The following is a 26,041-nucleotide window of genomic DNA, read 5'->3' on the forward strand; positions in this document are numbered from 1 at the left end:
ATCTAAGTGAAAGGCTCTTCCCCCTTCACCAGTCTTTGAATGTTTCATTTCCTTTTAAAGCTGGAGTACAAAAATAGAGACTCTCATTTTTTTTGCCTTTTTTTGTTGTTTTTTTTTTTTTTGTAAAAACCACCCCCCCTCCCCCCCCCAATTATCAACAACTAGAGCAGGTAAGCTGTTATCCTCCCCCCTCTCCCCCCCTTTTTTTTTTGTTTTGTTTTTTTTAATACCCATATGGGAAAGTCTCTACATGTAAGTCCACCAAGCTCAGAGGAGATTTCCTCCAGGAGAGGTGCAGAGGCAGGCACATCAAGGGCCTGCCCTGGAGCTGGAGTTTCTAGTCCTTTTACTTCTCCGGTTGAAGGGGTAGTTGAGGAACTCAAAGCGCCTGTGGGGCTCGGTGGTCTGGTGGCCTTTGGGAAGCCTCTTCATGAAATGCACCTCCCGCTGGTGCTGCCGGGTCTTGGAGCCCTTGCGCGGGCGGCCCTTGCGGGTAAAGGCCATGTACCAGCCCTCATACTTGGCGTTCTGCAGCGCCGTGTAGTTGTTCTCCAGGACGATCTCCGTGAAGACACAGTCCTTGCCTTTGCCATTGCTCTGAGGAGGGGACAAAGGGGGATATGGGTGCTTGGTCAGAGGGGTTTCTTTCGCCCTCAAACTGGACTGACCGGTGTGGTAGCAAGGTTTGCAGTTCTGGTGGCAGCCAAGAGCTCACTTTTCCCACTATTTCTAAAAGGCACTATTGCCCCAAATCTGCTTTTCCTTAGAAAACTGCAGGAAGCAGGCATGCTGCTCGCTGTGGCTCGTATCCCCATCATGATGCCAGCACTGGGCTGCAAGCCCAAACGCAGCTTCTCCCAGCCTTCACTTCCACTGCACCTATACAGTAGGATTTTTGCCCACTCCTATCCAGTCCCCATCCATGCCAGGGTCTTGATTCCCTTGCCAGCATGACCATAAGCAAAGTCTACATCTCAGTGGCTATTCACCCACCCATCCTAACCCCTCTGCAGTCTTCAATATAGGAGAGGCATCAAGGGGCTGGAGAACTGATGTGTGGTCCATGAGGATGATGCCAATAGATGCAGGTGGCAGGGAGCACAAAGGCAGTTGGGGGCTGAATTCCTCCCCATTACAGACATCAGCAAGACCAGGGAGGGAACCTGAGTCAACCAGCCTCAGGAAAGGAGCTGCCATAGAAAAGCCTCGCAGACAATCGCTGTTCCAGTAGGATGCTACACATCCAGCCCCTTTTGCTCCTCAGGAGGGTGCATGGAGGCTCAGAAGGAGCGTGACTAACCACCCGGCTTTGGGGCCAGCCCCACGGAGCATCTTAACATTCCTGGCACTTGTACCATGTAATCAGGGAGAATAGCCCAGCAATCCGCCTATTTGTTAGGGGAGATCCAAGGAATGCTCCCCACACAGCACCCGTCCGCCTCCCTCACTCCTGCCCTTCCCTCCTGCTGCCCAGGCTGCAGGACAGCTCATGCTCTGCCCTCCAAATGGGTGCTCCAGCTGAGCTCCCCGCACCCCCATCTCGCCTCCCCATCCCCATGGATGGGTTCCGTATTCAGTAAGAGCTCCTCTTCCAGCAATACTTTCTCAGTGCCCACAGCACTCCCCCAGCTTGCCCTGGACCCAGGACCCTACCTTGCCGATCAGCTTTCCCTTCTTGTTCATGCAGATGTAGAAACCTGTGGCTGCCCCCTTGATGCGCACACGGCTCCCAAAAGTGTCTGTCTCCACGATGAGCTTGGCTGGGGAGAGCAGTGGGAAGAAAGAGAGAGGGAGATCAGAGGGGCTCTGGGATGGGGCAGGAACAGGGATGGAGACCCCAGCGCTGTGCCCTGACACGGGACCCTATGGGCACGTGCTCTCTGGTGACTGTCAGAGAGAGCCCTAAAATCAGAGCACAAGGTGAAGAGCCAGCCTCAGCCCCTCTACCCTGTCACTGTGTCCCTGCGTGACCTTGGTCACATCCCTTTGCACCCTGAGCCTTGCTAGAGAGGGAATAGCTCTGCCTTGCCTCACTCTATAGAGCTCAGTGGCTCGGGTGCCACAAAGATGTCACAGGAGGCAGGGCACACAGCAGCCAGTGGAGAGCAAGGCAGCTGCGCTGCAAACCAAGGCAGCAAGGAGGCGGGCACCCTCTGGAAAAGCACAGCGTGCTGCCAGCTGTCCCCAGCCCAGGGGACACCACTCCATGTCTCCCTGCCGGGGCAGGGCTGCAGGAGGAGCAGTGACTTTGCAGCTGGCAGGGGAGGCGTGAAGGGTACGGCCATCCTTTTAATGCCTTTCACCTTTGCACGAGTCGAGAGGGCATATTGATTTGGTCTCGTTTTTTAATGGAGGCATCGATCGACTTCCGAAGGAACTATGCAAATCGCCGGGTCGATGGGCTGCCTATAAATAGACCTGTCACCTTCCCTCCCTGCCTTCGCCCTGGGAACCCGAGCCCTGAAGCCCATCCATCCCCAGGGAAGGGGGAGGATGGGGACAGGACATCCTTCTCTTCAGCCCTGCAGCTGCTGTCCCCAGAGCCAGCTCCTCTTCCCAGGGCAAGCCCCAGTGAGGATGGAAGCTACCCGTTCACACCTCACAAGGGCTGTGCCAAGCATCAAAGATTTACTGGTGGCACTGAAAAGCCAGCCAGGACTGTTCTGTCTCGCCACCGTCACCTCTTGCTCAGCATCAGCCATAGGCTGTTAATGTGCCACAAGTGAAATTTGGCAAGGAAATCAGAGCACAGCCTACAGAGCTTCCAAATCTATAGCCTTATTATGGGAATAAGCCCACTGATGCCTTATTTCTCCTTCCCAATCTCTGCACAAGGGCTGCTTGGTTCCTCAGGACTGTGGTCTGCCATGACTTGCACATCTCTACCCCAGAATGGTCAGTCACTGGAGACCCCCAGTGAGGGCAGCAATGTGGCTCTGGAGCAGGTGGCTTTGCAGGAGGATGCTTTGAATGGCAGAAGATGGCTGTGGGCACATGCACAAGCTAAAATGAGCCAAAGTCACACTCTGAGAGCAGCAAACTGCATTCTCTCTGTCTCTATGAGACCCCGATACTGCACTCTTCATGTCACGGGCACTGCTGAGGTCAATAGCACAAAGGCTGAGGGCACTGCTGGCTGCAGCCGAGTTGAGCAATGGAAAGGGCATTCTAAAATTTGCTGGGGCCGACTGATTTGGTGCTACTGGGCAAGCCAGGCTCAATACACATGCAGGCACCCTCTTCCCACACTCCTTCCTTGCCAATGTCACACTTCAGCATCTCATCCCCAAACTGCCCTGTGCCCAGAGCCACCAGGCAGGCACAGGCTTGGACTCGGAACTGAGACATTTAGGAAGAGCTAACTCTAGGCTGTGCCACACCAGCACCAACACCCAGAGCCTGGCACGCACCCAGCATCCCCAGAACCACCCACGGGAGCTGCGGCGCTCTGCAAACGCAGCACTGAGACAGTGACCCCCTATTTATCTATATTGGGGAAAGGGAGGGGGGGAATTGATCACGGAGGCAGTAAAAGGTTTGAGGAGAATTGATTTTTCTCTCCGAGACAGAAAGAGTGAGGAGGGAGGGACAGAGGAGGGTGGGAGGGAGCGGGGAGGCCCCAGTGAGCACAAAACCCTCCTTTAAAGATGCACATCCCATCTCTTTTGGCCTTTTTCTTTTTTTCCTCCTTTTCCCCCTCTTCAAAGAGCAGCTGTGATTTACAGCCCCCCAGCCGGGTTTGCTGCCCTGCACGAGCTCAGCCAGCATGTTCTGTCACCACCAGCCATGGAGGACAAGGACAACCTGTCCTCAGGGACCTGCACCCCTAGACTCATGCAGGCAAACCATGAACCCTGCAAATCCCATCGCCAGCCAGCGGAAAAGCCGGGGTGCAGATGAAACCAGCAAGTCAGCAGGGACCTGTGCCAGCATACCAGCCACAAACAGGGATTCAGTCCAGGCTGTGGCCAGTGGTGGTTTGCTCGGTGGCAAGCACAGCCCAGGAGGGATGAGCTGGGCTGCACCGGCTGCCCACCTTCCCTTAGAATTAAAAAAGTCAATCACATATTGACAATTAAGACAGATAACAGAGAACACCGGACTCCATGTTAAGTCGGCTGTAAAAATGTCAGTGTGGGGAAAGGGGTCATCTGCAAAAATAAATCAAGCCCTTTTACATGCCCACCCCCAAAAACGAGATAAAAAAAGCAGAAGGAAGGGCTCGGGGAGGGGGTTCTGCTGCAGCAGTGCATTTCTAAATAATGTTTTGGGGCAGTTTTCTTATTATTTTATTCCTTTATTTTTTGGGGGGGGGGGGGCAGGGAGCTGAACATTTTCAATTCTATTCTTTCCCTTAAGTGACAGATTTATCCCAGTAAAATTATGTTTCATGCTCAAACTTTGAAGGGAAAGTGGCTACGTAAATACTGAAAAAATGCAGCGAGACACACTTGATCCCCCAACTGGACTGTGAAGAGGAGAAAGTATTCAGGAAATGTTAAAAAAGGTGAAAGTAAGAAGCGTTTTAATAGTTCTTCCAGACATGGGGGCCTCCCTAGAGATTCATATAGAACAATCCTGAACCTCTATTTTAACATTTACAGACTTGCAACTCTTTTAAAACTTTACATCTGAAAAACTGCTTGTTCTCTTTCTGGTTTAGATCAGTCTTCATTTTCCTCCTTAGCTCTTCAAATGCTTAACCTTTCTTTATTACGTTTTAATAGAGTTTTTCAAGCCACCACCAGTCCCCTCCTCCTGGCCTTATTTAAACCTGGTCGTTACTTAAATATGCACTAACAGCTTTTTAAAATCCAAGCATTATAGATCTAAAACAAGATGGGATTTTTTTTTGCTTGGGAAATTAGCTAATGCCCTTTCAAGCCGGAGCTGCTCCAGGGTGGGAATAATTCATTTGGAAGATTAATGCTGAATGTATGGAATACCATACAGATGCTGCGCTTGCACTGCTCGCATCCAGTGTGAAATTTTCAGCAAAGCAAAAGAAAACACCCACAAAAAAACAGAAGAGGAAGGAAGAAGAGCGTTTCTACTGATCTCCCCAAGCAAGAAAGGGAAATTGCAGCTAATACCAAAGAAAAACAGTCATAATTCCTACATAGGACACACACGAGTGCTACATAGTGCACTGATCCAGGTGCAGGATCAGGCCTCCCACAACCTGCCCAGCAGCTCTCTGGCCCCGCTGACCTCAGTGCAGCCTTTGACTATCCCAATGTGTCATTAGCACATGCTACCAAAGTATTTGGGCTTCGAGTGTCCCCAGCAGAGGGATTGGCCCCCCTGCCTCAGGGCTGGTGGAGATTTTGGGGAGGGGGTGCCAGAGCCACGGCATAACGCAGGCTTTTGTGCTTGTGAGTCCCTTTGCTTTGTCTCCACAGTATCATCACCCACAGCCAGCTGCCTCAGTGACCCTCTGCTTGGAATTTGTTTTGAGAAGGGAAAGATGGAGGGGACACATTGGGAAAATGATGCCACTTTGGACAATTCTAGCCTTGGGAAGCCTTCCAAAGCAACCGTGCACCCTTCCCCCCTGCCTTTTCTTTTTCAACTTTCCTTTCTATTTCTTTTCCAAAAGGAAGTCTCAGAGATTCCCAGTCTTACAAAGAGAGCTGGGCTGAAATGACCGATGTTGCTCATCACACCACAGCCCTGAGCCCTCTGAGTCAGGTGCAAAACAAGAATGAAAAAGAAAGGAGTAAAGCCCATCCTGCAGACACCGGTCCCCTCCTTCAAGCACAGAGAACCTGCCCTCACCTTGAATCACAGAGCCACTGATCGCTGACCCCTATGTTCTCCCTTTACAAGCCCCCACAAGCCAAACGATTTTAATGATTTCTGGCTAACAAACAGGACGGAAATCATCAATCGCCACGCTGGGCTGTGAACACCTCCCCAGCACCCCCCCTGCCCGCCCCATCGCGCATCCTTACCGTGCACATCCCCATCCTCTGCCATCGCATTGATTTTCTTGTTGTCCAAGATCTGCACATGTTTCCCGCTGGTCCGGCTGTACAGCTGGTAGGTACGGACGAGCCGCCGGCTGAGCTGGTCCGTCACCAGGCTCTGCTCCCTCACATGCTGTGTAAAATTAGGTGGGGACTGAACAGTTACCTTTAGGAAATTAAAAAATATACGACACACCATTATAATCTCTACTCCTCAGAGGGTCAAATGGGCTGAGCCGAGATTGCCGGCCTCCAGCCGGGCTTTGCAGAGAGGCGCGAAGCCGGGACCACAGTGCTACCTGCACCAGCAAAACCTCCCAGGGAGAAGGAGCATTAAGCTCTGGACACAGCAGCAAGAGCCCTTTACAGAGCCGTGCCCGCTACAGACATGCCTTAAGTAGTAGGATGCAAGTGACCTGGGAGCATGGCAGGGCTTGGTGACCCCAGGGCTCAGTGGGTGCCAGCTGGCACTGGGGTATCCAAGATGGGCATCAAAGCTTGGAGCTGGAAGGGATCCGGGGGGGGCATGCAGGGTGGCACTGGGCTGCCATCCTCAAGGGGCTGGCATGTTCATTCCACACATCTTGCCTCTGCAGGAGTGTACTGCTGCTCAGCTGCCCCAGATATATACCCTAGCTTCTGCCCCATCAATTGCAAAAGCTGTCTTTCCTCTTGGTCCCAGTGCTCTTTATTTGTTCCCAAACACCCCACTTATTAAACTCCTTATATACAGAGAAAGCAGAGCTACAAGGTATAACAATTACAAGAAAACCATGCCCCTGCCCAGGTATTTTGTGGCATAATAACCCAAGGATACCAACATGCTACCCATGCAAACACATGCCCTATCCACAGTCAGCTGCTTGGTGCCAGCAGTGGGGTTATCCCCAGCCCTGGCACACCAAACCCATTAGCCCTGAGCCCAACCCTTCCAGACCCGACACTGCTGCTACTGGGCTTTAAATGCTTTTCATGAGCAGCCAAACCTGCTCCCCCCCCTCAGCTCCGGCTCACGAGCTTGCACAGAAGTCTTTTTCCCCTCCTGGTCCCAAATCCCTCTTTTAAGTCTGGAAAGTTTCGCTGCTCCCTGACATTTATAAAGATGTATTCTGAGCAAATGTTAGGAGATAGCTCCTTTCAACATCAGAAGGTTGGGACTACCCCCTGCCACCCCCACGTCAAATGGGAAGGTTTCCTCCCGTCTTAAACAACAACAGAAAAACCCAATAAAAGCAAAAGCCACTGCTCTCCCAAAGCTGGCTTTATAGAGATATCTCCCCTTGACAATGTCATCTCTCTGCCTCCGCTTCTGCCTGTGCATGTGTGTTTCCTATAGACGGGTTTTGGATAATGCAGCAGGATTCTCTCCCCGGCTCTGATGAGGGTACCATGTGGAGGAGAGGTCATTAGCCATGCTGCTATTTGGTCTCCATCTCATACTCCAAAATATTACAGCTATGTTTTTATACAACTGCACACTCCCAGCGCTTCATTCCCTTCGCTTTTCGGCTGGAAACTTGATAATGTTTTCCCCCAAGCTTCCAGGAAAATAAAAAGAAGCCGCTTAAAGGGTATTTTAAACAAAGCTTCTGCACCTGTGATTTCGGGGGAAGGAGGACTTCACCCCGGTTTGAAGGCGCACTGCTCCCAGCGACGGGTCCCAGCGACTGGTATGCGGGTGTCGTACAAGCTCTACCCGGGCTGTTTAATCTATTCATGACACTTGTGTCTCTGGCGATACAAACCAGCGATGCTGAGGTCTGACAATTTTAAGCCGGATCAGAACTTGAGCCTTTTAGTGAGGTTTTGGTGGGGCTTCTTTTCCCCTTTTTAACTACTCTTTACTTTTGGGATGCAGCGCAGGAGAAAAATGCCACAACAGACAAGAGGAACGGGGGCATCCACAGTGACGTTTAAAGCTGGAACGGACGAGATATAAATCTGCTTAAAAATAACCCTGCGCAATTCCTTGAACCCCCGGATGCTCTCTGCCTCGCAGCCGGAGTCCTCCGCACCTTATTTTGTGTCTCGGGGGTTCCCCCCTCGGCCTCGGCTTTTTACAGCCGGGCTACTTTTGTCTCCTGGGTTTTCAACCGTTCCTCCTCCTTCCCTCCCTCCGTCCCTCCCTGCCGAGCCCGGGGCGCTCGGCGGCAGCGGCAGGGCACCCTCCATCCCCGGGAGGCGAACAAAGCCGGGCTGCCCAGCGGGCACTTACCTGGGCTTGCAAGCAGAGGACGAACAAGTGCATTAACCTGGGAGGTGAAAGAGAGAAAGCAGTAGAGAGGTGTGAACCGGAGCCGGGGGTTGGCTGCGGGCCCGGGGCGGGAGGGCCGGGGCTGCCGGTACTCACACGTAGCTGAAGAGCGAGGAGCAGGGGTCCATCGCGGCTCCGGTGCGGGGCCGGGAGTCCGGGGCCCGGCGACGGCGGGGAGCGCCCGAGGGGGTGCGGCGCAGCTCTGCCTCGGTTCCTCTCGCCCTGCGGCGCGTCCTCGCCCCGAGGAAAGGAGGGCACAAGCTGCTACAGAGGGGTAAGGCCCCCGCCAGCCCGCCCGCCCGCCCAGCCCCCGGGGCGCACGGCCGGCAGCCCCCCTCCGCGGGGTGCCCCCCGCCCCGCTCCGCGGCCCCGCTGCCGCCCCGGGAGCCGGCGAGGCCGGCCCGCAGCCCCGACGGAGGGGCGGGCGCGGCCGGGGGAAGGCCGCCGCTGCCGTAGGGGGAAGCCCGTCCGGCCCGCCGGCCCCGCTCCCCGCCCCAGCCTGGCGGTACCTGCCGAGCGGAGGGGCGGCGGGCCAGGTATCGCCGGGCTCGGGGCTGGCACTAAGGGCCGGGCTCCGCGGCCAGCCGCCGGCGGGACGCCCTCCTCGCCCCGTGCCTCAGTTTCTCCATCCGTAAAGCGAGGTTTAAGGGCTGGGAGGGAGGAGAAGAAAGGGGCGGCGGGACCGCGGTTCCCCCGCTGTGGGTTCGCTGCTCCGCGGGCGCGTTGTGGATTGGGACCGAGCGGGTGAGCCCTCCCTGGACGTGCCAGACGTTAAAAGGATTACCGGGGGGATGGAGGAGTTTCGAGGGGGAGCGAGGCTGAGCAAATACCGCAGCCGGGGCGGGGAACGGGCAGCGGGACCCCCCCCCTCCCCGCGCTCATCCCCGCCTGGTGCTTACCTGGTGGGGCGGGCGGGAGCCCTTAGGGCCGGCGGTGCGGGGCCATGGGGCCGAGCGGCAGCAGCGGCGGGACGGGGCTCAGCCCCGCAGCCCGGGCAGGGCCGCCGAGGGCTGCATTGTTCCGGCGAGCCCCGGCGCTCCCGGCCCCGCCACCTGTTGCGCACCGGGGCGGGGGCTGCAGCGGGGTTGCGGCGGGCGGCCCCCGGGGCCGGTACCTGGCCGGGGCCGGCGCCGCCTGCTCGGCGCTGAGTGACAGCTGCTAATTTGCCGACCGTGCCCCGCTGCCGGTCCCCGCGCTCCCCGCGCCCTCCTTTATCTTATCAGAGCCCATAATTACAATTGCTATTTTGTTTCCTCGAATCAGCAATCAGCGCTATCTGCCGCCGCTGGAGAGGCAGCTCCTGTCAGCCGGCCTGAGTGACAGAGCGGCGGGCTGCACCGCCGCACACGCACACAGCCCTGCACACGCCTGTGCAGCCCTCCTGCACACGCATGCATGCACGCAGCCCTCACACACACACCCGTGCAGACCTTCCCTGCACTCACATACAGCCTTTTCCATTCAGCCCTCTTCATCACATTCACACCCCTCACAAACACAGACCCCCAATACACATGCAGCACTTTGCACCCTCCAGCACAGACACACACGCTCCTCTTTGCTTCCCCTTACACCCAAAATACACCCCTCTCACCTAGCACACATAGGCACATGCCAGCTGCAGTCACAGGACATTTCTGTCTCTCACACACACACTGACATACAGCTCACGTTTTCCTCCTTGCTCTGGCACCCACCAGCCCCAGACACGTGCCCTGGGCCTCTGCCCACTCTGCATTTCACCCCAAAACACTGCCTACAGTCACCTCCCGGGATGGATCTCTCAGGGATGCTGAGAGTCTCACCTGATCTTGCACAGCATTGTCACTGTCAGGGGGTGCTGCAGGCAGGCAGTGGAGCCTGGGCACTGCCCCATCCCTGGGCTGGCCCCACAGGGCTCAAGGAGAAAACTAGCCCCTGCATCAGTATACTCAGCTAGCACAGCACAGGGCAGGCAACTGCCTTGTTCTGGCCAAAATCTCCCACGAAATCTGTCCCTTGTGCATTTCCCTTCCCTTTCTCTCACTGCAAAAGGCTGGAAGGACGTTTCTGAGGGATTTTCCTGCATGTCAAAAGAAGTCTTGGGCCAAGCCTTTGGGAGCACCACAGAAACAGGGAGAATAGGTACTGAAGGTGCTCAGCTGAAGCAGGAGCAGGTTTCCATGGGAAGCACACAGTCAGCTCATCAGTCCGGCACATGCTCAGGAGAAAAACCCTCTGTGTCAGGCTGTGGGGACAGCTGATGTGCCACAGAATGGGTGAGGTGGGTCCCCATATCCACCTCTCCAGGTTGCCTAAGAAAAAACAGGCAAAACCAGAGCAGGCAGTACTTAGATATTCCCAATGCCCAAATTCAGGCAATCCTTCTTTTTTATATAGAAAAAAGAACAAAGGTATTTAGGTACTGCCTATTTTCCAGATGCTGCTCTTTCTCACCAGTGGCAACCCCTGCTTTACCCCTGGTGGGCGCAGTGTCGGACTGTGCATTACCCTGTATGCTGCACACCATGTTCAACACCACCGTGTCCAGAACAGCCCAGGCTGCCTTAAACAGGGAGATTTATGGTGCCCTGTATGGGGTCAGAGGCAGCAGCGAGCTGACAGCGCCGCGTGCCCCCTGCCCTCAGCAAACAGGCTCAAGTGCCAGTCATGGCTGTAATCAAGCTGCTGCGGGATCACCCAGGGGTGGCCACACTTCTCCTGACAGCGGATGACAGACGATGCTCCTGCCAACCTTCCTCGGCCCACAGCCAAAGCCTCCACAGCTCCCATCCTACCCCACCTTTGGGCAAGGGAGAGACACAAGCAGGTTGGTGATGGCAGCATCACGGCTGCGGGGCTCATCCCACCTCTGCTCCTGCCTTGGCTCCCTTGCAGGAAGGTCGGGTGTACAGAGGCATTTGCCTTCTTCCGTCAGTGTTTCCCAACCCACCATGGGGTCACCCGTGTTTACATCCAAAATGACAACTTCCCCCCTTTTGTTTTTTAAGTAAAAAGTAAACCTTTTTGGGAAAGCCTCTCTCCTGTGCAAGGCAGCACAAGGGATGTCAGCTTGACTCTCAGCTCCTTTGCAGGCTATTGGAGGTAAGCCCATGGGGTGAGGGTCCCCTCCATCCCCAGGCGCTGAAGCTAGATGGTTTGTCTGTCTCTCCTGCAGAGCAGAGAAACCCCAGCCCTGCACTCCTGAGACCAGCTGCTATGGAGCTGGTGGGAGAAATCCCCTCCTGGCAGAAAGACCTGGGGACCTGCTGTGTCCCCAGAGCTCCAGGCAGCCATCAGGCTGTGATCCCTGGAGGAGGCTACCAGCATGGTCCCATCAGGTCCCACCCTGGTGCTCCACTGCTCCATTACCTTCTTCAGCAGATAGGCTGGGCTGGCACAGGAGTGTGTTACCCTCAGAGAATAGCTCATGTGTTTTACATCCTTCAGGGATGTTAAATGCTGCAGATGAAGCATCAAACACCAGAGATGTGAACTGCGGCCCTCTCACCCCTTTTTCCATAAAGCTGAGGGTGCCACAGGGCTGCAACACCAAGAAGCAGGAGCTAAGAGAGGAACCAGGACATGGAGATGTCTGTCCCAGTCTGCTGGGGGTCCGGGCTTCCTCGCAAACCTTCCCCCTTGCACCCACATAAAGCCTCCTGGCGGCTGGGAACCATAGGGGCAGCTCCTGGAGCAGCCTAAACTGCAGTGTGGCAGAGAGCAGACTGGGAGAGGATTTGAGGGAACGGAGGAGACAGCAGGAGAGCAATTGTGAGAACTTGGAGGGGGCTGCCTGTGTCACTGGACAGCAGAGGCTGAAGAGAGAGCAGGGGCTGCTATGGGGGCTTCTCCCCATTCTCCTTGTGACCCTCAGCACTACATCCCACACCCAGGAGCCCCCCGGCACCATCCCTGCTCTCTCCCAGGATGTCCGTTTGCACATCTGCAGGACACAGACAGGTCCCAACTCCAGCTTCCAGCCTGCTTCTTCTAGGGCATCACCCCTGTCTGGCCCAGGCCAGGTCAGAAGTGGTCCACAGACGGTCCTCTCCTCCTGCAGGGCAATGCAAGCCCCTGCTCTCCATGAGAGGCCAAAGCCAGCAAGGTGTAGCTGTCAGCAGCTCCTCCCTGAGCATCAGCCTAAAACCTCCCCACTGGCATCAATTTCAGAAAGACAAAGCCAAGGAAAGCAACACAAACCCCAGCTTTGGGGGGAACCTGTCCAAAGTGGGTGAGTGGAGACAAGGGCAAACTGGGACTTCACATCACAAGAGGAGGCTGGAAGGATTTGTGGTGAGGAGGAGCCAGAAAAACACTCACAGGAGATTTGGCTTGAACATCTTTTTACTAGAGGAAATGATCAGTCGGAAGAGCAGCCAGGACATTGCTGCCACCCGCAGAGAAGGACCGGCAGGCACAGCTCCCTGCTCCTGTCAGGACAGGGACATAGACAGGACCACAGCGCTAATCCCGACTGATGGAGGAGAGCAGCACCTGCAACGGCACGCACTGCAACACTGAGCCTGCTGGAGGGCGAGGAGATCTGCCTCTGCAGGCACACGGGCTCCGGGAGACTGCAGCGGAGATGCCTTTGAACGAGAACAGGCAGTGTAGGCAGTGGGGTGGCTGGCATGGGGCCGGGCTTAGCGCAAAGAAGAGGACACCAGAGCGCGGGTAGCACTGTCCTGCACCCAAGCATCTCCCCTCCAACACCATATGATGGAGAGCCATGATTACCAGGATCCTGTAGCAGTTTACAGCCATGCCTGGAGGATGCTTGGCCACAAGGCAGGTTTTGCCCCCACCAAAATAAACATGTGGAGGCTTCCCAGCAGAGCCAGAGGGATGCTAACCCATTCCATCCTCACCCTTCCCAGCCCCACGGCCCAGCACCCCCAGCCCTGCCTGCTGATCCTTCACAAAGGGACCACAGCATTAATGGGGCGTTTCAGAGGCAACGGCAGCTCCTCCATGGCTGAGCAGCACAGAGCAGCCTGGGGCGATCCCACCACTCACCATTAACCTGCCCCCCTCCCGAAGGGAAGGAACTTGGCCAAACCCCACCGGGATGTGTTACATGGGAATGACCTTGTCTTCGCTACCCACAGCGCCAAGGTAGCCCTGGGACAAACGAGGAGCGGGGAGGGCAGACGGAGCCCACTCACAATTAATTCTCTTCTCTATTCAATTACTAGCAGCAGTTTTGTGGGTGGTGGGAACTCAAGGCCAGGAGACTACCCCCGTGTTCTGGTCACAGCCCCTTGGAGCTGTGCCCACCCCTGTGTGGGACAAACCTGGGTGATATGACCCTGTTAGGGCCCTCTGCAGCAGTCTGCTCCCACAGCTTTGTTTCAGGGAACTGGGCTCCCTCCTCTGCCCTTTGGAGACCATTTCATCGCCTCCTGCTCCTCCTGCCCAGCAGCTTTCTTGAAACGTGGCCTTTGGTTCCATAACTTCAGGCTGAGCTCCTGGAAGTGCCAATATTGGCTCCATCACCCCCTGGTGATCCTGTGCTGCCTTCCCAGGCAGTGATGCTCCTGTGGATCAGAGGAGTCGAATCTAGGCTCTGCTTTCCATCCAGGATGGGTAATTTTGAGGAGAGCTCACCACTCACATCAGCAGGGCTACTAGTATGGTAGGGGCATCCTTGGGTGGCTCAGCATACAACAGCTTCACTCCTGGTCCCAGACAGAGCAGAAGTTTGTCCAGGGCAGTCCATGGATGCACGGATGGATTTGCCATTGGTATCAAGCCTCCGCCTCGTGGCTACATTTGGCTCTGATGAGATCAGTGGTTTTTTTCATCTCTGACACCCACACCCACACCCACTGCATGGAAGAGGCTCGGAGGTGAGCCAGGTACATAGGTAAAGATCTGGCATAGCCTGGCAGGGCCAGGAGCCTTGTGGAGGGCACTGAAGGGGAGGTGCACTCCCAGACTGCATCCATCTGCGTGGAGAGAGAACTGGGATGGCCCTGCAGCCACCCAGCTTGGGAAAGGGTCCGCACTGAGTCCCACAGCAGGGTTTGAGTTAGGCAAGCTAGAAACAAAGACTGAAGGCCCCCAGTGAGGGCAGTTGATGTGGGAGCATCTCAGCAAGAAGGGGGCACGCCCGGCCCTGCACCGTTTAAACCCAAGGTTGAGCTTTTTTTGTACAAATCTGCTCTGCATCTAACGGGGGTCAACGACTGAGCAACCTGAGCAGGAATGGCCATGCCACATGTGCACCGGAAAGGGGTGAGACACACGGACATGTGGGTGAGGATGTGTGTGCCCGTGTGTTTAGCCAGCTCCACCTAATCTGACCTCACTGCACAGACCAAACAGCATCTCCAAGACCTGGTCCCAAGGCATTCCCTGCTGGCACAACTTCCCCAGCACTGTGGCCCCAGCCCAAGCAGCAGCGCCCTCCTCAGGGTCCCCAGCCACACACCATCAGGGGGAGCTGGGAAGGGGGGTCACAGCCAGGCTGGGTGGGAGGAGGCCACCCAGGAGGTTGGGAGCCATCACTCAGTGCTGGGGGTCACTGTCCTTCCTGTGGGACAGGCTCAGAGGCTCCTTCTGGCCACGAGGATCTGAGGCAGAGATGCAAAACGCCGGCCCTTTGCTGCTCAGCTCCAGCCTCGGCTCCCTCAGCTGGGTCAGGCAACATGGCTTTGGTTTGGGTTCTCTTAGGAGAGGACCCCTGTTCCCCATGTGCAGGATGGGAAGGTGGTTAAGCCTAAAACCAACGGCAGTGGCTGGGGGGGGGGGGGGGGGTCTGTCCATCAGCTGTAACTCTACCTTCGTTTGTTTGCTTACAGCATCCACCCAAAATGCCCATGTGTGTCTGCGGGCCCCTGTGTCAGTGGCAGCTGAACTGCTGACCCCAGGAGTTTGCAAAACACCAGGGTTATGGCCCCTTTGACATCCCAGCCCTGCAGAGCTGCAGCTCCTCCTGACCCTGGCCCTGGGGAGCCAGCCCCTGTGACACCCACATGGCTCTGGGGGGACAGGAGGAGGTGGCAGGGCCAGCAAGAGTGAACCGCATAGAAGTGGTGAGGTGGGCATGCTCCCCATGGCACCTGCTGCTCCCCCAGCTTGACTGCAGCCCCTCACCTTGATGGCCATTCCTATGGACCCCCCTGTATCCCTTGTCCAAGCCCAGCCCTCCTGCTCCTGTCAGCCCTATAGCTCCCACCCCTGCTGGGCTGGCACAGAGACCATGCCCCTCTCCAGCTCCCATGCCCAGGGCCATGTCTGGTCTCTGTGCCACCCTGCACACCTCTGTTTAGGGAAGGTGTGGAACATGTGGTCCCAGGCATAACCACAGCCAGAGACTGCAGACAGCCTGTAACTTGTTTCTCCCAGGCACAAGCTATAGCAGGGGACTTCACACCATCCCGGATCATAGTCATGGCATGCACAAGACTCCCACCATGGTGTTAACACCTTCTCCGGGGTGTACAGGGATGGGTCAGGGTTGCAGGGAGCCAGCCTAGGCACAGGAGCAAGCACACAGGGGATTCAGATGGGGGTTGAGAGCCCTCCAAAGATTCTACTCCCACTTTTTCCTCAGTAGCCAAAACATCTCCTGAGGGCCCAGCTCCATCACTAGACCATGCTGCCTTCCCCCATGAACTGATCACCAGGTCTAGCAGCGTAGACCTGCCACAGACAAGATCCCAGTTCCCTATGCTCCCCTCATCCTCTGCTCTGCTTGCCAGCAACAACCATTCATATCCAGCCCCAAAAATCTTGCACACTGGAGTTTGGGGGTTTCCACCTCCAAAAGAGCCTGTCAGGAGAACAGGAGGCACGGAGGGAGAATGGGTTGTCCCACAGCCCCTGTGCAGAGCCATTACCAGTAAGGACACCACGGAGGCCACATCCTGCCCATCCAGCCTAAGGCTCTGTCACTGGCAGCACTGGGAACAGAGGACCACAAGGTCCCTGCACTCCCTGCAGCAATGTGCCTCCCTGACCAGACCCTGTCCCCCGGCTGCACCCTGGCAGGGATGTGTAGCCAGCAGCGACCTCCATGCATCTCTGCTGCTGCTGTGGAGCAGAGTCGCTGACACCACCCTGATGTGGGGCTGCGCTGGGGATGTGGGAGGGATGGAGCGGGATGGCTGTGGTGGAGCCTCACCCTACCTGACTTGCACGGGGCTCTCTATCACATCCCAACCATGTTCACTTCTAGCACATGCTTTGTGCGTCTGTGAGTTCAAACCATGGCACAACCCCTGCTCCAGTGTCACCCCGTGCTCCTCCAACACCACCTGCTGTGCATGCACTGCAGACCATCAAGCCACAGCTGCTGCAGCAGCACCTTCATGGAGACACGCACCCTCACCTTGTATTCTGGGAAGCGCTGTGAAGCTGGGGACACGTGTCCCCACTGCAAGTAGACACACTGAGCAGCTATCACAGCCTGGCCATGAGCAACCTCCGGTGTTGGGATGTGCAGCTGGGAGGAGCCATGGTAAATCAGCCACTGGCACCCACTGCGGAGCCAAGAGCTGCCTCTTCTCCTGCAGAGCAGCCGGTGGGATGAACACCAAGGCACCCTGGGGAAGACCCAGCACATGAATGAGCACCAGCAAGCAGGAGATGAGCCAGGAACTGAGTTTCAGCTTCTCCATCACATAGGGCTGCTCCCACACAGACGCACCAGAAGTACTTCCCTCTGCAAGGCACCTTGATGGGAAAAAGACAGGAATTATCAGCAGCCTGGCCCTTCCAGATACTGCTGCTTCCTTTTTTGGCTGCAATGCTCAGCTCTGCCCTAACCTTTAAGATGGGGTGAGGCAATAGCAGAGGTACCTGTGCCTGCTGCCTGGCGGGACAGGACGGGGATAGCAGAATCAGCTAACACCGCAGAGAACAGGACACCTTGTCCTGGTTTACGCTGCCATGGAGGTGCCATGCACCCCACAGCTTTCTGCCCCATCTCACAGAGCCCCTGCACCCTGTGATAATGGGGATGCTGCATCTCCAGGGGTGTCCCAGTGTTCCCCCGCAGCCCGGGCAGGGACAGTGTCACCCCAGTTCAGTGTGGGAAGCGGCAACACGGAGCTCATGGAGCAGGGGACCAGCCCCACCTACAGCACGGTTACAGCTCTCTCAGCTGCCTTGGGGCTGTGTTCCCAGCCTTGGAGATTTGAAACCCAGCAAGGAAACTGTCGGGGCAGGATGGCTGGGGCATCACAAGGAAAACCGCTCCCTGGCCACACTCAGCAGAGCAGCTCCACATCCTGCTCTGCCATTCCTGAACAAGTAACTCAAACCTGACCTCTGAAACCAGAGCATCCTCTGGGAGCCAAACCCTGGTGCAGCGGGGCTTGTACCTGGGCCAGATCCTGCAGTGAGCAGCCCAAGTCTCTAACTGGTACAGCAGAGTGGTTTGGGAGGGCTATGGAGAGTGCAGCAGTGTGGATGCATGGCTGTGGTGTTCATGCATGGTGACCCCCAAAATGAGCCATGCTACAGCCACATTTCTTTGCCGCATGGCCCAGTCAGGGTCAGGGTTCCCACTGCTGCTGGAGCAGAGAGGGATCCATGCCCAGTAAGGTCAGCATGCAGAGCACTGAATGCAGCAGAAAGGAGGGATGCTCAGAGCCAACCACCTCCCAGAGCAACCCCAGAGCCATCACCTGGGTTGGTGCATCATTTGGCTGCTTGGGTACCAGCATCTCCACCACCCCATGGGAGAGCGAGGGGTCCTGAACCCTTATATGTACTTCCAGCATGGGGAGCCCACACATGTATGCAGACACACAACTCTTCCCCCCACCCTATGCCAAATAAGGCAGCCCTCACACCAGGAGCCCCATGCTTCACTCCCCATGCACAGAGAACCTCCTGCCCCCCACCATCCTTGAGCACCCCCCAGCCTGGCCATGTCTGAGCTCACCTGCTCTTAGACAGCCCTGTTTGTTTGCCCAAGGTATTTGCAGCCGGGGGCACCTGCTTTGATACCATCAGCTCCGCGAAGGAAGCTGCTCACCTAGCGTGACCCCTGTAATCCCATCCTTCCCCATTAAGCGCTGTGTGTGAGTGCATCCTCCCTCCCAGCCTCCTGCCATCTCAGCATTTCTCTCCCTCTCCCCAGCCTGAGCACATCAAGGCTGTGACATTGCTGAGGAGGGGGGAGCAAATCCCCCCACGTCACTTTGAAAGGGGCCTGGCAGTGCCAACACCCCCAGCCCCTGCCATTGCCCCCTCTGGGACTGGGGCGTTCTCCCTCCCCTGTCACCACCCTGTGGCAATGCTGGGGACTCAGCAAGGCCTTAGGCTGGGCTGGTCCTGCAGTGGGGTGGACAAAACTGGTCTCTTGGTGCCTCCTGCCACCAGCACCATGTCCCCTATGGTGCCACCTTTGCCCACTGGCAGGTCTGTCTGTCCTGTCACAGCACCTTGTCCCAGCTACCTAGATGCCCCTAAGGAAACCATCTCCTTCTACTCTTTAAGAGGTCAAATGCTCATTCCTGTTACCCAATACTGTCTCTCCCACCCTGTATGAAGCAGCCATACCCCATTGCCAGGCCAAGCTGTGCCCACTCCCTCCCCACAGGGCTCTGAGCCAGCTGCTCCCCCAGCATACCCTTCCAGGAGCACTTTGTTAAAGATGATGTACTGGCTCTTACCTCCCCTGAGCCGAGCTGCTCCTCCACTGAGAGCAAGCAGGACCCAGGCCCAGCAGATAAATTAGCCCTGATCCCTTTCTGTGCACAATTAGGGAGATCTGCGGGGTTGTGTGTGCACCAACCCTAGCAGGAGCTGGGCACCATCCCAGCACTGACAAAGCCACAGCTCTGTTCACTACAACCATAGAATCACACAATGGTTAGGGCTGGAAAGGACCTTCAGGCCAGTTAGCACCAACCCCCCTGCCATGGGCAGGGAAACTACCCTGAACTCCCCTCCTGCACCATCAGCGCAGGGCACTGGTGGGCTGTGCCCTGCCAACACCTCTCACACACGCATCCAGCCCTCGGCAGAGCACTCCTTCATCTCTTCTCTCAGCAAGGCTGCTAAATTGCCCCGCTTCCCCTAAACTTTCCTAGAGCAGTGCTATTTGCCTGGGGATCGAGCAGTGCACAGACCACCATCCCCAGGCCCGCTATTGTCCCAGGAGAAGGGTACTTCCCTGGGGATGTGACCTCTCCCAGCCAGCACCCATCCTTCCCGCAGGGCCAGACCCAGGCACTCTGCTCCATCCCGGCACCAGTGCTAGGTGCCCTTTGCATTCCAGGACCGGCAGCCAGGCAGGGAGAGGCAAGGACAGAGGCCGGGCTGGCCGCGCTGCCCGCCTGCCACCTAGCGGTGCAACAACAGCCCTCAGCGGCAAGGGGCACCAAAGCTCCCCTCCGTGCTGGCCAAGGGCGGTTTGGGTCCGTAAGGGAACAGTGGGGAGGTGGAGAGGGGCTACACAAGCCCCAGAAGAGAGAACTGGCCCAGCTCACAATGTGGGACAGAGCCTGAGCTGAGGATCCACCCTGGAGGATTTCCTCTGGAGTCTGTGCAGGTGAGAAACAAACTGTCCCGACAGAGCCAGCAAGGCAGAACAGTACATGGCGCTTTTTTGGGGACAACAGCCAATATAGGATTGAGACAGGCATCAACCCGTGGGCTAGGGATCATAGTCATAGAACCATAAAATAGCTTGGGTTGGAAGAGACCTTCAAAGGTCACCTAGTCCAACCCCCCTGCAATGAGCAGGGACATCTTGAACTACATCAGGCTGTCCAGAAGCACATCCAGGCTGGCCTTGAGTGTCTCCAGGGATGGTGAGTCCACCACCTCTCTGGGCAACCTGTGCCAGTGTTTTACCACCCTCATTGTAAAAAATTTCTTCCTCAGGTCCAGCCTGAATGTCCCTTTTTAGTTTAAAATCATCACCCCTCATCCCATCACAACAGACCTTGCCAAAAAGTCTCTCCCCATCTTTCTTTATAGGCTCCCATGTTACAAGAATGGCAGATGAGATGCATGGAAACTGTCAGGGAAATATTTAAGGAGGACCGGTCCCCAGGGATGAGAGGTCCCACCTGACTGAAGCACAGAAAGGATGAAACCCTCTCCAGATACCCAGACATAGGAGACACAACGCCCCTGCAAAGGCCTGAGCTCAGACCTGCCCCATGCCCTGCAGGCACCGGTGTGTCACCCATCCACAGGACACTGCTCAGCTGAGAGCAACGCAGTCAAGACTTTACCATGACAGTGCCCAGCACGAGGGCCTGAACCAAGAGGGTGTTGCTAAGCTGTCACCTCTGAGAGCACACATGGAGCTGGTCCCTGCCCCATATAGCTACCAGCACCTCTGCCTCTTCCCTGGGTAGCCTGGATGCCTCACTGAGCTGGGCCCATGAAGCACAAGCGTGCAGAGCTCCTGCGGGACAGAGGAGCCCCCAGATCTGTCCTGAGAGCTCTGCAGCACTGCCAAGGGAAGCAAGGGTCAGGGACTGGACACAGAAGAGCATCTCCCACTGCAGTGCAGATGGGAGGAACCTGCCAACCAGCAGTGACCCTGCTCCAGACTTGATGTATAAGACCTTTATTGAGAGCGTAAAAACAGTTCTTTACAAAGCAGATTGACCCAGAACCTCCCACCAAACCCCAGATAGGCTGTGAGCTCCCACCCCACCATAACTGCAATTGAGGACACGGCATGGACCCCAGCTTCACATTTTCAACTGTATAAACCCCATCAAATTGTGAATAAAGAAAAGCAAACACACTAGAATCAGTAAAGGTGCCTGTTCCACCACTGGCTGTAAGGGGAAAGGGCCAAGACAGGTATTCCAAAGCCATTGAGAAGGGGTGCACAGAGCAGAGGTCCAGGACAGCAAAAAGGCACAGGATAAGGATCACCTCCTGCATCCCTGATTCCCAGGGCAGGGATGGGGGAGAAAGATTATACCAGCAGCATCTTTCCAGTTTTGGGACCAACCTCCCAGGGTTGTGGGAAAGAAGACACCCCAGTATTGGGAGCAGTCCCTGATTCCCAAAAAGTTACAACAGAAAAAAATCAAAATAAAAACAAAGCAGCAAACATTGAGGTCCTGGCAAGAGGTGTCCGAGGTAAACATCATCTGGGAGAGAAGTCCCTGTGAATACCTAGAGGAAGAACCAGATTGAGACCAGCAGCCTCCTGCAGCAGGCCAGTTTCTACCCATGCTTTCCACATCAGGTACTCAGACCCTTCCTCTGAGGCTGCCTGGCCCCTCACCTTGTCTTAAGTTACTGCTTCCTCCTCTACTTCTTGGCTGGCTTGATAGGAGGAAGCTCCTCCTCATCAGACAAGTCATCCTCCTCCTCGTCAGACAAGTCATCCTCAAAGGAAGCATCTTCCCTGTGCACTGGAACACACAAGTAACTGTTACACACCAATGTATGTCTTTGCAAAAACAGCTGACCCCCAAAACACTCCAAGAGCAGAATAGTCCGAAGAGCACTGGAGCAGATCTAACAGCAGCTTGTGGTGAGAAGCTGTATCGCAGCTGGAGAGAGGTCTCAGACAGGAATGGTGAGAGATAGCCATTGAAAAAGGGGACAGCGTTGGTCACACAGACCCCTTTTCCCATGCAAGGCTTTATGGCAGGGAAGGGATCCCTGCACAGAGACAGCCCCTGGGGAACCAGCCCAAACAAGGCATCGAGCACATCTCCTAGGGGCGCCCCAGGCAGTGCTCACGCTGGTGGGGGCCCTTCATTACCCCTCTCTTCCCCAAAGCCTTTCCCCACCAGAGCCCTCACCTATCCTGTGCCAGCCGGCGAGGTGCACTGGGCCAGAGCCTGCTGCCAGGCGAAAGGTCACTGGAGGCTGCAGCTCGAAGTTGTCCAGACTGAGCTGCAAAGAGACAGAGATGGAGCTGAGTGAAGGGCAGAGGCTGAAAAGGAGAATATCCTGTAGTCCCCAGCATGGCACCTCTCCCATGGGACCCAGGGCATTTCCCTGTGAGCTGCAGACCAGCTCATGGTCAGGATCCTAGGGGAGAGGGCCACAAACATTCAGAAATGTCCAGTTCCTTACAGCCATTCCCACCTGAGTCTTTAAAACAAGTTCTTACCAAGGGCTGGCATGACAACTTCAGATTTGCCACCGGCACAGCAATCTCCTGGTTCTCATGGTTTCGCCCAACGACCTCCACCACATTGCACTCATCCTTGGCACCGTCTGTGAGGCAGACCTGGATGGAAACGGAGATCATCAATTACTGCTGCCCCAGGGGCTTCTCCACGGGACAAGCAACCCTCAGCAATACTACCAGCCCAGCCATGGTAGTACTACCAGTACTGCCATGGTGTGAGGGCGCTGCTTCACAGAACAGGGAGAGCACAGAGCTCACCAAGCACTGTCCCCCTGACCACCTCCAGAGTGGCTCTGTGGCTTTCCCAGCTGGGACACTGTAACCACCTCAAGTGAAGGCTCGTGAGCTGCATTTTCTGCCAATCTCATCCACAATAGCATCTCCCAGGATAGAAAACATCCCCCAGAGAGAGCCAGGGATGAAGCCCCTCAATCCACCTGGGCTTGGAGAGCAACACACCAGGGACCCAGCTGGTGGGGAGGGCATGTTCTAATGAGAGGCTCCAGCAAGGCCAAAGACAAGGAAAAAACACTCCTTCACACCACAGCTACAGTATTCCTCTGCTGAGCAGCCTCCTGCCACCACTGGCTTTACCTAAGCACCCCCATACAAAAGATAAACACCACAGCTCCATGCCCTGCCCTCAGGACAGCTACTGCTGGGACCTGAGAGAGGAGCCCCCTGGTCCAGCCCAGCCAGGGGCGGGGGAATGAGCCTGGGAAGGGGATGTGAGGCTGTGGGTCACTATGGGAGAGAATAAGCATAATTAATTCTTCCTCTTACCACAGACAGGGCCAAAATGTGCTCAGAGTCACCTTCATCGTCCACCTGAAATGTGTAGGATTTGGTACTGGCAGTCAGCTCACAGCCTAGAAAGAGAAGATACGAAAAGCTGCAGCAGCCATCACACAGCCCCAGACACCACAGCAAAGAGTTCCCAGGCTGAGCCTCCGCTGCACATGCACATGGCATCCCTGAACCACTTGATTTCTCATCCTCACGGGCAGCCTCCGGTCTCCAGGATAAAATGTTCCCAAGAACTATGCGCCTGGCTCAGCATCACAGAGGGACAAAACCTGATGTCCCCAAACTGGGATTCCATGAGCAACACCCAGGGGCACCCAAGGCCACCGAGCACAGGCAAGGCAAGGCTCATCTCCTCCAGAGAGCAGAGAAACCAGAGCACATGGCTGTGGATGATAGGAGCAGCCAGAAAGGAGGCTCAACTCCCCCCACCTTCAGCAGAACATTTGCTCTGGGGGCAAAGACACAGAGCATTAGACGTGATGAGAAGCAACCCAAGAGGAGGGTGCTGGGCCAGGCTGCAGGGAGCTGGAGTCCCTCAAGACAAGTTTTGAGCGGGATTTCATTACATACTCCTCCAAACAGCTACATAACCAAGGGAGATGCAAAATTTTGTCCTTGGTTCTTAGGATGAGGATTCAGCTGACCGTATGGAGGAAGGAATGGCAGAGTGCCCTGGGTGTGTTTGCTTGTTGCAGGATGATTCACCGCACTGAAGCAGATCAGGAAAAACAGAGCTGAGTCCTGCATACCAGACCCGGCATTTGAAAGGGGGGGGGGGGGGGCGAAAGGAATTAGCCCCAGGCTGGACCTCTTTCCATCCCTCCTATTGTGTTCGCAAGATCACCAGGGCAATGACCAAACTCAAAAGGGGGGTTTGGGGGTGCTGTTCCACATTCCCGAGCCGCGCGGCTGGGCACGCTTTGGGCTGAGGGCAGCCGCTCGCACTCCCGCCTGTGGGCAGCGGACGGCCTCGTGTGCGGGGCGGCCCGGCCCGGGCGAAACCCGCCCCGAAGGGGATGGACGCAGCTCCATGGCCGTGGAGCAGTGACATGGGAGCGCAGGCGGAAAGCGGAGGAACGGGAGAGGCCTTCCAGAGCCGGGGCGTCCCCCCACCCCATTGCTCGTAGCCTTCTACACCCGTGAGTCCCCCCTGACGGCCCGCGGCTCCCCTCAAACCAGCCCCGGATCTCCACCACGTGTCCGCTCCGTCCCAAGCCCGGGACACGTGTCCCGCAGCCCCGGACCCAGCTCGCCAAGCTACGGGAGCTCGCTGGGGGCCCTCACCCCATGCCCCTGCCTTACACACGTGTCTACGTGTCTCAGAGTGTCCTGCGTGTCCGTTCCCTCACTTCCCCCGGCACAGATCTTACCCTCCAAGGCTCAGCAACGGGCTCTACGTGTCTTTCCAGAACCACGTGTTTCTTTAACACACACCCCCCCCCCCGCCGTGTCTCTGTAATAGGGACCTCCCGGGTCCCTATTAGCCCCCCAGCGGGTTCCCCCCTCTCCCCATTCCCACCCACGTGTCTTGCCCCGTCTCCACGCCGCTCTCGTTACTCCCTCGTTTCTCCCTTCCTCCGTCTCTCTCCTGACCCCATTTATTGCCCCGACGTGTCTCTCCCGCCCCCCATCCCCTCCATGTCTCTTGCCTCGCCATCTCTCACACCCTCCCCCCTGCGTGTCTCCTGTACCTGGTCCATTACTTCCCCCCCTCATCTATGATCCTTCACATGTCGTCCCGTCCCCCCAACTCCAAGTCCTTCTACCACCCCCTCCCCGTATCCCCATTTCCCTCCCCCGCGGCCCCCGGTGCCACTCACCGAAGAGGACGCTGCCGGGGACGTGCGGCTCCATGAGGCGGCAGGGCAGCGATGAGAGAGGGGCGGGCCGAGCCGGGCCGTGCCGTGCTGAGCCGTCATAGCTTTTGCCGCCCCGCCCCGGCATGGCCCGGCCCGGCCCGGCCCCTGCCCGAGGATAACCAAACCGAAGAGTCCCGCACGCAGCTTCGCCCGGCACCCAGCGAGGGGGACCCCGCTGGCAACAACAAGGTGAAGGGGGTCTTTATGGAAGGGCTCGCTCCATGGAGGAGGACATTCGGTGAAATGCCGCTGCTATAGCGTTTTATTTCCTTTCTATAAAAAGCGTAACGGTTATTAACTCAGCGCGATCTTAATGACTTTTCCTGCTAACTGGCCACTTTCATCGGAAGGCTTCTCTGGGGGGCAGGCAGGAGGAAGGGTGGAAGGAGAGAGGGTATTTGTGAGGGAGTGTCTTAACTTTGTGAGGAGGGTAAACAGTCCAAAAGCCACCCAGGAGATGAAAGACGCCACCACATCTTTTTACAGCCCATCCTGGGCCTTCAGCCAAAGTATTTTCTGACCACACTGCTGGCTGTGGAAATGGCAGAGTGGAAGTGTCCCTTACTAGCAGCTGTCCATCTACTGCCCTTTTCATGGTCATCATCCCAGGTGACTCCAGGGCACCAGTTTTCCCAGACACAGGGAGAGGATACAGGAGGGGCTGTAAGAAAGCTGAGAGTCTGAAGAAGGGTAGCAGTGGTCCAGAACAGGAACACGGACCAAGGCAGGGGCATAACAGAGGGATCTGCTCATCTCTATCTCTAAGCCTGGGTGAGGGCAACAGCAGAAGTCCGGCACCAGGGACTGTGGTGCAGGAGCCCTTGAACAGAGGCAAGATCCTTCTTCAAGACATACCACAGGGAGCAGAGGCCTGGGCTGGTCTTTCAAAGCTGAAAGGGAAGCAGCCTGGGCCATGCTGCAGGGGTATAGCGGGGGGCAGTGAATTAAAAACCCCACTAACAATGAACTCAAACCATGCTGTACGTCAAGGAGCTGGCTCTGCTCCCGCTGTAGAGGAGACCTCCACAGCCACCCATTTGCTCTGTGCCAACCGGAGCTGCTTCAAGAAAAACACAGTTGATGAGGTTTGAAA

The 26,041-nt window shown here is 56.4% G+C and overlaps 2 protein-coding genes across 3 annotated transcripts; both read right to left on the minus strand.

Annotated features, from left to right (window-relative positions):
• Window positions 1-300: 300 nt before the first annotated feature.
• Window positions 301-9,794, minus strand: FGF8 (fibroblast growth factor 8). Of its 2 annotated transcripts, none has more exons than XM_061459586.1 (6): window positions 9,123-9,794; window positions 8,320-8,457; window positions 8,185-8,221; window positions 5,955-6,102; window positions 1,654-1,760; window positions 301-597 (listed from the first exon to the last, which is right to left on the minus strand). In XM_061459586.1, the coding sequence occupies exons 2-6, from the start codon at window positions 8,349-8,351 to the stop codon at window positions 310-312; spliced, it is 612 nt and encodes a 203-aa protein (XP_061315570.1). In that variant the 5' UTR covers window positions 8,352-8,457; window positions 9,123-9,794; the 3' UTR covers window positions 301-309. The 2 variants fall into 2 exon arrangements, with proteins under 2 accessions (XP_061315570.1, XP_061315569.1); XM_061459585.1 differs by having other exon boundaries at window positions 5,955-6,135.
• A 10,936-nt stretch (window positions 9,795-20,730) lies between these two features.
• On the minus strand, window positions 20,731-25,051 carry NPM3 (nucleophosmin/nucleoplasmin 3). The gene is made up of 6 exons (XM_061458931.1): window positions 24,910-25,051; window positions 23,066-23,151; window positions 22,262-22,381; window positions 21,948-22,041; window positions 21,422-21,551; window positions 20,731-21,309 (listed from the first exon to the last, which is right to left on the minus strand). The coding sequence occupies exons 1-5, from the start codon at window positions 25,031-25,033 to the stop codon at window positions 21,448-21,450; spliced, it is 528 nt and encodes a 175-aa protein (XP_061314915.1). The 5' UTR covers window positions 25,034-25,051; the 3' UTR covers window positions 20,731-21,309; window positions 21,422-21,447.
• Between the last annotated feature and the right edge of the window lie 990 nt (window positions 25,052-26,041).

This window comes from Pezoporus flaviventris, unplaced genomic scaffold, assembly GCF_033815535.1.
Source record: "Pezoporus flaviventris isolate CSIRO_AGI_PZ_B2104156 unplaced genomic scaffold, CSIRO_AGI_Pfla_v1 ptg000029l, whole genome shotgun sequence".
Taxonomy (NCBI): domain Eukaryota; kingdom Metazoa; phylum Chordata; class Aves; order Psittaciformes; family Psittacidae; genus Pezoporus; species Pezoporus flaviventris.

Coding starts and splice junctions, on each gene's coding strand:
- FGF8 (XM_061459585.1), bottom strand. CDS start 8,351: ATGGACCCCTGCTCCTCGCTCTTCAGCTACGT. Junction 6,136..8,184: donor TCCTCTGCTTGCAAGCCCAG/GTAAGTGCCCGC, acceptor AATTTCCTAAAG/GTAACTGTTCAGTCCCCACC. Junction 1,761..5,954: donor AGAGGATGGGGATGTGCACG/GTAAGGATGCGC, acceptor TGCTCTCCCCAG/CCAAGCTCATCGTGGAGACA.
- NPM3 (XM_061458931.1), bottom strand. CDS start 25,033: ATGCCGGGGCGGGGCGGCAAAAGCTATGACGGCTCAGCACGGCACGGC. Junction 22,042..22,261: donor AGTTGTCATGCCAGCCCTTG/GTAAGAACTTGT, acceptor GTCTCTTTGCAG/CTCAGTCTGGACAACTTCGA. Junction 21,552..21,947: donor CGCCGGCTGGCACAGGATAG/GTGAGGGCTCTG, acceptor TGTGTGTTCCAG/TGCACAGGGAAGATGCTTCC.